Genomic DNA, 9,005 nt, shown 5'->3' with positions numbered 1-9,005 from the left:
CTGGGATTACAGGCACGCGCCACCATGCCCAGCTAATTTTTTTGTATTTTTAGTAGAGACGGGGTTTCACCATGTTGACCAGGATGGTCTCGATCTCTTGACCTCGTGATCCACCCGCCTCGGCCTCCCAAAGTGCTGGGATTACAGGCGTGAGCCACCGCGTCCGGCCTCTCCCATCTTATAGAATAGCAGAATGAGGCTCAGAAGACTGAGATGTCACATGGAAAGGGGACTTCTGGGCAGAGCTCTCAGTTCCCGACTCTCCTTCACTAAGGATGGCCTCTGCATGGGCAATGCCTGAGTGTCCCCTGCCGCATCCATGCCTAGTCGCCTTACCTCCTCCTGGGCCAGCAGCATTTGGCTGGAGAAGAGCTGCAGGCGCTCGCTGGCGAGGTTGTTGCACAGCTGCTCCAGGCCATTCACCCGCAGGGCCTGGGGGCATACGGCAGCAAGGAGGGTACATGGGACTGGCAGGGGCCGGCACACAGGCCTGTGCCCTCCCCTGACCCCAGGGGCTTCCTTCATTCTGGCCAGGGCGCAGGGATGAGTCATGCCCGGGGCTGATGCTGTGCAGCCACCAGGTCAAGTCCAAAGGCTCCCGCACAGCACACAGGCTACCTCAGCCCTGCCCAGCCACACATCCTTCCATCCACTCGCACCCCTGCCCTCTGCTGCAGCACTCCTGCGAGCTTTCAGGCCTCTTGTCACGGCCATCCTGTGGCCTGGAAGACACCTTTCCCTACTATCAGGCTGGCTATCAGAGTCCCGCATCCTCATGAGCAGAGCTCCAGGCTGCTGCCTCCGGGAAGCCTTCCAGCCTTGCTCTAATAGGGATTACAGGCTCCTTCCTCTGCTCCCTCAGCACTCTATGAGGAAGGCTCATGTAGCCTGTGCACCCTTGAAACACACACACAGAAGCTCAGCTGTAGGGAGGGCACAGTCACAAGAACCCACTGTGGAGCCTGGGACAGAACAGCGGGCCATGTATAGTGCCCGTCCAGGGACTGACTGCAGGGGCCACCTCCTCTCCCTCCAGCCCCCTCCTAGCTATCCCGAGGTGGCAGGATCCTCTGTGAAGGGGGAAGGGGTGCAGAGCCCCTGCTGACTCAGAGCGACTGGGGCACTCTCCCTCTTCCCTTCCACCTGGCGTGCGGGAGGTGGGGCTGTGGGTGGGCCCACGCTGGGGCCTCTGCCTTCCACTGCCTTTGAGGCTCCTGTGTCTGCAAGGCCAGGCAGGACAGGCCACACCAAAGGCAGGACCAGAGTGGGCCAGGATGGCTGCCCTGGAGCACACAGCTCTCTCATGAAACTCATAAGACTGGCCCTGTTAGGGTTTCTACTTTACGGGAATGCTGGATCTCAGACAGGTTCATGCACTTGCTCAGGGCCACACGGCTAGTGAGTGGCAGGACCTGTCCAAGCCTCTGCTCCTGTCTGCTGTACTAAGCAACTCCTCCCAGCAGGAGGACAGGATGGTGCCGGGGCTGGCCCCAGTCATCCCAGAGAAGGTAGGGTCACTCTGGGCCCAGGCGGCCCAGGCTGTTCAGCTGGGGATCAGAGAAGGGAGCAGAGGCCATGCTTGGAAGAATGTGGGTGTGAGGCAGGGGCCTCCTCCTCTGGAGATATGTGGAAGCGAGACCCCTTAAGGCAGGCAGCCCGCCTGAGTCCTCAAGAGATTCTAAAGCCCCAGAGACACAACTGCAACTTTTCCTCTCCATCCCTGCGCCCCACCCAGCAGGCTCAGCCCAGCAGATACACAAGGAGCCCTGAAGGGGCCCTGCCCGACAGGCAAGTACCTCTCGAGCGCCCCCAGGGAGAGCTGGAGCTGTGGGGGTCCCAGAAATCCATCTGAATTATATGAGCGCCCCCTGTCCTGGACCCCACCCCAAGGGGTAACCTCAAAGCCGTAGGCATCCACGACAGTGATGGTGTCAATGCTGCCTCCCTCCCCTGGCGGTGCCAGCCACATGTTGGTCCTCTTCAGAAGCCGGTGGAAGAGCCGTGAGTACAGGGCCTTGGCCAGGGCGTCCCTGTGGGCACAATGGGCAGGTGAGCCACATAGAGCTGTGCCCCGTGTCCGGCTCTCACCCGTCTCCAGGGCCACCTGGCATCAACGGCGCTTTCCACAGGCAGGGATCGTGAGACCTGGCCATAGGGTGTCTCCTGGAGGGCAGAGGAGGCACAGCTGTGTGTCAGGCCCGCAGCCCTCATGGTGCTTACTCAGCCTGCGGGTTGGCTAAGCTGAGCCCCTCTCCCTGGGACCCTTGGGCTCACCGTGACCCTCCTGGTGATAGCCGCCTCCAGGCGCTCTGGTGGTACGCGAAGCAGCCGGGCTGCTGTGTGGATCTCGGCCCAGCTGGACACAGCAGCCACCTCCTGGGACTCATGCTACACAGAGATGGAGGGACAGGGAGAGCTCTGCTTCAGGAATGGACACACTCCCATGGCAGGCTGGGCTTTGCCACCCAAAGGGGAGATGTGTCACATGAGGGGATCTGGGTGGTTAGGAGCCGGGTTCTGGTTCCCAGGGCCGTAGGAACAAGTCCTACTTTCCCTCTTCAGATGGCTCTGGCCAGGCCCCTTCCTTCCTGCCCCCATGGCCTCACTGCTAAAGGGAAAGCAGTGACACTTGCCAGAGGACTTTCCGGCAAACTAACTTCGAAACCAAATGCAAGGTGATTTACACAGTGCTGGACACGTAATAGGTGCTTATTTCTTTTTTTTTTTTTTTTTTTTTTTGAGTGAGACAGGGTCTCACTCTGTCACCCAGGATTGAGTGTAGTGGCACAATCTTGGCTCACCGAAACCTCTACCTCCTGGGCTCAGGTAATTCTTCCACCTCAGCCTCCCCAGTAGCTGGGACTACAGGTGCATGCCACCATGCCCAGCTAATTTTTTTTTTCTGAGACCAAGTTTCACTCTGTTGCCCAGGCTGGAGTGCAGTGGCGCAATCCCAGCTCACTGCAACCTCTGCTTCCCGGGTTCAAGCAATTCTCCTGCCTCAGCCTCCTAAGTAGCTGGGATTATGGGCGTGCGCCACCACGCCCGGCTAAGTTTTGTATTTTCAGCAGAGATGGGGTTTTACCATGCTGGCCAGGCTAGTCTCAAACTCCTGACATCAAGTGATCTGCCCACCTCGACCTTCCAAAGTGCTGGGATTACAGGTATGAGCCACCACGCCCGGACTTTATTTAAAAATAAAAAGGGAGACAGAGATGGGGTCTCTCCAGTTGCATAGGCGGGTCTCAAACTCCTGGCTTCACACAATCCTCCTGCCTCGGCCTCCCAAAGTGCTGGACCACAGGTGTAAGCCACCATTCCTGGCCATAGCTGCTCATTTAATGCCAGATGTTCTTAGAGGTGGCAGACATTGGGAGAGATGGAGGCGCTCCAGGTCTCAGCTTTCTGAGCTACACGGTGGGGATCTGCCCACTTTCCCGGGCAGCCCAGCGCTCTCTAGTCTCCTACACACAAGTGCTTGGCATCATCACCATTGCCCTAATTCTGCAGACCCAGCGCCTGGATGGCCCCTGCCCACGGGGGAGCCCACCTCTGAGGAGGAGAAGCAGATGTTGCCCAGCTGCAGAATGGCAGCCAGCACAGCCCAGACAGCATTCAACTCCTCGGGGCACAACCCCAGCCCCTGCAGTGACTTCACCAGCCCCTCAAAGTCCTGGGCATCCTCCTTGCCTTGGAGCCTACAGGCCTGGCCCTGCAGAGCACAGAAGGGGTGAGGGGGCAGGGCCGGCCCCCTCATAGTCTCCCTCTACTCCGGCTGCCTCTTAGACCTCTGAGCCAAGATCCTTCTCTGGGCAGGCCTTCTCCCCGCTGCACTGCAAGGGCACCCCCTACCTGGTTGAGGTAGTAGTAAGTCTCTGGTCCTTGCAGTGAGAGCCGCTCCCGCTCCACGGAGTCCAGCCCTGCCAGCAGCTCGTAAAAGACATGGAAGCTCCGCTCAGCCTGGGCCTTGGGGGCAGGACTGGCTTAGGGACTCAGTGGCCTGGGGGGTCAGTGGTCCCCTCTGCCTTTCCTGCTCTGGGAACTGGGGAGGGGTGAACAGAAGGGCCACCCTTACCTGAAACACCACCCTGGAGGTCTCAAGTAGATAATGAGACATACAGGCTCCCACGATGACCCCTCTGTGGGCACAGAAGACTGGTGGGAGTGCCCAGGATGCAGACCACCCAGGGGCCCCGGGCAGAAGAAGCCCCACCAGGGCTGGACCCCAGGGAAGCAGACCAACGACCCAGCAAGAGTAAGTGATCATAGGTGCCCCTGTAACCCTGCCACTCACTGCTGTAGGTAGAGGCAGAAGACCTGGCCGAAGCGGCTGGCGTTGGCATTGAGGGTGGTCTTGGCGTGGCCAAAGCTGTTGAGCATGGGCAGCACATCCTCCACCTGTACAGGGAGGGGCATTCAAGCATCCCTGGGCAGCAGTAGCCACCATCAGCAGGCATCCCAGCTGGGGGCAGGTTCAGGGAGGCGTCAGTCACATCAGAAAGAACAGTGCCTGCAGCTGACCCCAGGAGACACCAGAGGCCTGTAGACCACCCCTCTCTTGGCTGAAAGGAGAAAGATGGTCCCTCAGACATGGTCAGCTATACCCTGGAGGGAGGACAGATGGCCAGCTCAGCCCATGAGGTGCCTCTAGCCTGGCCCTCACCTGACACCCTCGGTTCCCCGTCTGATCCTGCTCCAGGCTGCTTAGGAACTGCACGATCTTTTTGGCGGCTTCCGTCTTCCCTGAGCCGCTGTGCCCACTGCATTGGGAAGAGCTAAGGTGTGTTGGTTGGTAGGGTCTCCAGGGAGGGGCACGTAGGACCACCCCACTGAACCCAGGAAGTGGGATGTGCCACAAGAAGTGACAGCTAGCCTGGGGAGACCCCCAGAAATGAGGAAATATAGCCCCAGGGCAGGGAGAGACCCAACAGAAAAAAGTCCCCAAGATTTCAGATTCCAGGGGCTCATGCGATGATTTCAGCCGGGAGCTCAGCCTAAGAAGCCCAGAACTATAGCCCAGCGGTGGAGAAGACTAGTGGCTTCAAGTGCAGACCTCAGCCGCGCCCCACCAACCCTCAGTGTGGCCCGTGGGTTCAGCCATGCAGGACAGCCACCACTCACCGCAGGAGGATGCAGGGGTCCTGCCCAGTATTCTGAGCCAGGTCATAGGCTGATGCCACGATGGCAAAGATGTGCCTGAGGGAGATGAGAAGGCTGCCAGACATGGGGACCTGGGACCCTCCGAGGTATAGCAGAGGTGCTCACAGGCCCTGGGACCCCAGTCAAGGGGACATGCAGGGACTGGGCTGCCTGGGAGGTGAGCAGAGGGTCAATGGGGCAGAGTCACATACGGGGTGGTGCTGGGGGCCTTCCCTGGGTGGTAGCTGGCCTGGACCTCAGGTGAGAAGAGAGGCAAGGGCCGGTGGGGGTTCAGAGCGAGCAGGAGGGGTCCCCCAAAGGTCTGGGGAGGAAAACAAGCTCTCATCAGCATGTGGAGGGAGCAGGGGGGATGCAAACGGAACCCAGTCCCCCAGCCCTGCTCTGCAGGGCTCCAGAGAGGGTGCACTGCCCAGCCCAGGAGGAAAAGGAAGGAGAAGCTCCAGGGGTGCTGGGGAGCCCTCTGCCCCAGAGAAAAGGAGATCCCAGCACACTGTTCCTCCCCATGGCCCCCCATACATAGATGCGGCCCAGGTGAAATCTCTTCTTGAGGCACAGCAGCACAGAGCTGTCACACACCAGCCTGTGGGGACAACAGGTTGTGGCTGCAGGAGGTTGTGGGTTAGCTCTGCCACCCACTGCAGGGACACCTCTGGCAAATCATTGAAACTCCTAGAGCCTGATCCATAAAATGGAGGCTACAAGCAGGGCTCACGCTGACCCGAGGGAAACTTTGTACTAATTAGAACGGCAGTCCTGCGGAGTAGCACCTGCGGCCCCCACCTGCCCCTTCCTGCCAGAAGGGCTCAAGCCCATCTTTCTAAGGATTCAATAAGGGTCTCCACGCAATTCATAAAGATGAGGGCAGGACGGGGTATGAGGAACTGTGAGCCAGGGATGGCAGATTTGGCACCGCGCCGGCTCACCGCAGTCGGGCCAGGTCCTCAGCGTCTTCTAGGCCGTCTGCAAGGCTCCTGCCCTCGGCACCGGGGAAGGGCGGCGTCTCCAGGCCCGGCCCGAGGCTCAGCTCCAGATCCCGCTCCAGCACCGCCTCGGCCTCATCCTCTGGCTCCCACCGCTCCCTCAGGGACCCGCGCGGGCCCAGGTCTCCCTCCCGCTGCTGGCGGGTCTCCAGGGCGAGTCGGGGCAGCAGTACCGCGGCGCCAAGCCCAGGACACTCGCGGGGACCGGAGCCCTGCGCCCAGTGCACCGGGGGCTCGTCGTCCAGGGTCTCCGACTCCGTCTCACTGCTGGAGCCGCTCTCGTCGAGCGAGGGCCCGTCGGGGGCAGTCGGGGCGAGGAGGGAGCCCGGATGAGGCCAGGACACCCCTTCCCCACTCGCCCTGCGCCCCTCACTGTGCCCCGCCGCTCCTGCACCAGGCCAACCTCGGCCTTCCCCCGTGGGGACATCGGCGGACGCGGACGCTTCTCCAGAGCTGTGGCTGCCCGACGCCCTCCCTGCCCTGTGGATCCTGGGGAACACGACCGCGAACTTGGGATCTGGAGTCCCATCCCCCTGGTCGAAAGCGTCGTCGAGGACTGGGCTTCTCGGGACCTGCAGGGGGCGCGAGCGGCCGCCAGGGGGAGCCGTCGGGCTACCCCCAAGCCCTGCTAAGCCCGCCAGGCGCAATGCTAGACGGCGTCGCAGACCGGGCTCATGGCCCCGCCCCTCGTCCGGTCTCCCGCGGCCCCGCCCCTCGTGACCTCTCTCGTGACCCCGCCCCTCATCCGCTCTCCTGTAGCCCAGCCCCTCGTCCGTTTCCCCGTGGACCCGCTGATCTTCCGCCTTCCCGCGGCCCCGCCCACCGCCCGCCTTCCCGCAGCCCCGCCCCTCGTCCCCTCTCTCGTGGCCCCGCCCCTTATCCGCTTTCCCGCGGCCCCGCCCCTCACTCGCCCATGGGCCCGCCCCCAGGCCCTCGCCCTCTGGCGGCCTCAGCTTCAGCTGCAGCCGCAGCCAGCTCAGGAGACCCAGTGTTCGCGCTACACGCCGGAGCCGCTCCTTGAGGCCAGGGCGGCGGGGGCCCACCACCTGGGAAGCGGCGCCTGGCGGGGGCCTCGCGAGGAGCCTGCGGACCGCCAGGAGGGACGCCAGCGGGGCTGGCTCGTCCGGCCCCTCTCCCGCTGCGGCTCCCGTTTCGTCCTCGCCTGCGGCGGAGGGCACCGGCCCCAAAACCTTTCCGACCTGGCGGCGCGGAGCCCGGGCCGTCGAGCCCTCCCCCGTTTCTGGCTTGGCGCCTCGCTGCGCCCGGTTGTCGCTCGCGTCCTGGGCCAGCCCAGTGTCCTGAGGAGACCGCGAGCTGCCCTCGAAGGTCCTGGAGGCCGTAGCTCCCCGGGGGCCCCGTCCAGGTCCGGCTCCCAGCAGACTCGAGTCGGAGTCCCCCCCGGAATGCTCGCTGGTTCCCAGGGGCCCCGCCCCCGACGACCCTACCCGGCTCCGGGGATGTGCCCGGGGCCCGTCGCTGTCCAGGCCGTCGCTGCTTGGGTCCAGCGCTGACTCCGGCCCGGTTTTCGTCCCTTCCGAGCCGGTGTCCGTAGGCTCCGGCGTGGGCCGCAGCTCTCGGGCTCCGCCGCGCTGGCTGCCGCTCTCCGGGGCCTCGCGGGCTTCGCTGTCCGGACAGGAGCTGCCTCTGTCCCCGCCCGACATGTCCCCATAGAGGCTCCCGGGCGCCCGGTGGTCCCGCCGAGCCGAGGACTCCCGCCCCTTCCCCTTCCTCCTGCGGCGGCCGCCTCGCTCTTCTCGGGACAGGCTCCCCTCCTCCAGGCGCCCCCCGCGGCCGTCCCTGGGCCCGCGTCCCTGACGCCGCGCACTGCCTTGCCTCTCCTGGGCCTCCGGGGGCGACCCAGTCCCTGGCCGTCTGCAGCCGCCGTTCTCCTCTGCAGTAGACTTCTTGCGGCCACCAGCGGTCCCCTGGCCTCTGGCGGTGGCGCGCTCAGCGGCCGGTCTCGCCTTGTCCGCCTGACCGCGGTCGTACCTGCGTTCGCGGCTGGGCGCGCTGTCCGCGCTGGCTGACCCTGACTCCTGCTCCCGTGAAGCTGGCCTCCCAGGTCTCGCCAGGCGCTGGGATGCTTTGCCCTGGTTCCTGCCCATGGCTGGCCCAGAGGAGATGGGTTTCCCGGGGCCCAGGTCCTCTCCCCTTCCCGGGGATCTGGCCGCCCGCGGTGACCCTCTGCGCAGTGCACCACCCCGGCTCTGCTCTCGCTGGGGCTACGGGCTCCTTCTACTTCCCGGGGCGCCCGCCTTACAGGAACATCAATAATGCAGAAGGCGGCGGGTCCTGACCCCCTCGGCCAACAATGAAGCAGAGGCGCCCAGGAAAGAGGAGACGCCGCAGCTAAAGACAGGGGAACCGTGCCGCCGGGAGGTGCTGCCAGCCAGGACAGCCTGGCACCGCGCCAGACTGAGGGGGCTGTTGCTCCGCTTCCACCTCAGTGCTTGCCCAGCAGGGAAGGGGCCAGAGAACTTCTCTGGGCCTCTTCCTCCTGGGGGTTCCAAGGGACTGGGACCAGGCTCACCTGGCACACGGCAGCTCTCCATGCCTCATTAGGGGTTTTGTTTTTTTCAATTGTGGAATACAATTTACCAAAAAGTGCATAAAACATAAATGTACCTCTTGAGCTGTTGTAAAACATGCCTGAATCCCTCTTTGGAGTCGTGAAACAGAACCACACCCCATAAATTCCCGATTGCCCCAGTGATTGTGTTTTAAAAATATCTATTTCTTAAACAGGTAATATGGGCCGGGCGCGGTGGCTCAAGCCTGTAATCCCAGCACTTTGGGAGGCCAAGGCGGGTGGATCACGAGGTCAAGAGATCTAGACCATCCTGGTCAACATGGTGAAACCCCGTC

The 9,005-nt window shown here is 62.9% G+C and overlaps 1 protein-coding gene across 1 annotated transcript in view; it reads right to left on the bottom strand.

Moving 5' to 3' along the window:
* Nucleotides 1-8,260, bottom strand: part of MYO15B (myosin XVB) — a 38,172-nt gene extending 29,912 nt beyond the window's left edge. Inside the window, exons 1-12 of the mRNA XM_037741045.1 lie at nt 6,084-8,260; nt 5,677-5,740; nt 5,352-5,461; nt 5,122-5,196; nt 4,664-4,775; nt 4,295-4,398; nt 4,076-4,139; nt 3,551-3,712; nt 2,275-2,388; nt 2,105-2,163; nt 1,898-2,030; nt 337-432 (exon numbers count right to left, since the gene is read on the bottom strand). Of these exons, the coding sequence (XP_037596973.1) occupies nt 337-432; nt 1,898-2,030; nt 2,105-2,163; nt 2,275-2,388; nt 3,551-3,712; nt 4,076-4,139; nt 4,295-4,398; nt 4,664-4,775; nt 5,122-5,196; nt 5,352-5,461; nt 5,677-5,740; nt 6,084-8,245 (3,255 nt within the window). The 5' untranslated portion in view covers nt 8,246-8,260. The remainder of the gene's footprint in view (nt 1-336; nt 433-1,897; nt 2,031-2,104; nt 2,164-2,274; nt 2,389-3,550; nt 3,713-4,075; nt 4,140-4,294; nt 4,399-4,663; nt 4,776-5,121; nt 5,197-5,351; nt 5,462-5,676; nt 5,741-6,083) is intronic.
* Nucleotides 8,261-9,005: the final 745 nt, after the last annotated feature.

The sequence above is a fragment of the Cebus imitator genome, unplaced genomic scaffold, assembly GCF_001604975.1.
Source record: "Cebus imitator isolate Cc_AM_T3 unplaced genomic scaffold, Cebus_imitator-1.0 Scaffold93, whole genome shotgun sequence".
Classification (NCBI taxonomy): Eukaryota; Metazoa; Chordata; class Mammalia; order Primates; family Cebidae; genus Cebus; species Cebus imitator.
The sequence above is the reverse complement of the archived record's forward strand: the minus strand, read 5'-3'. Positions and strand labels throughout refer to the sequence as shown.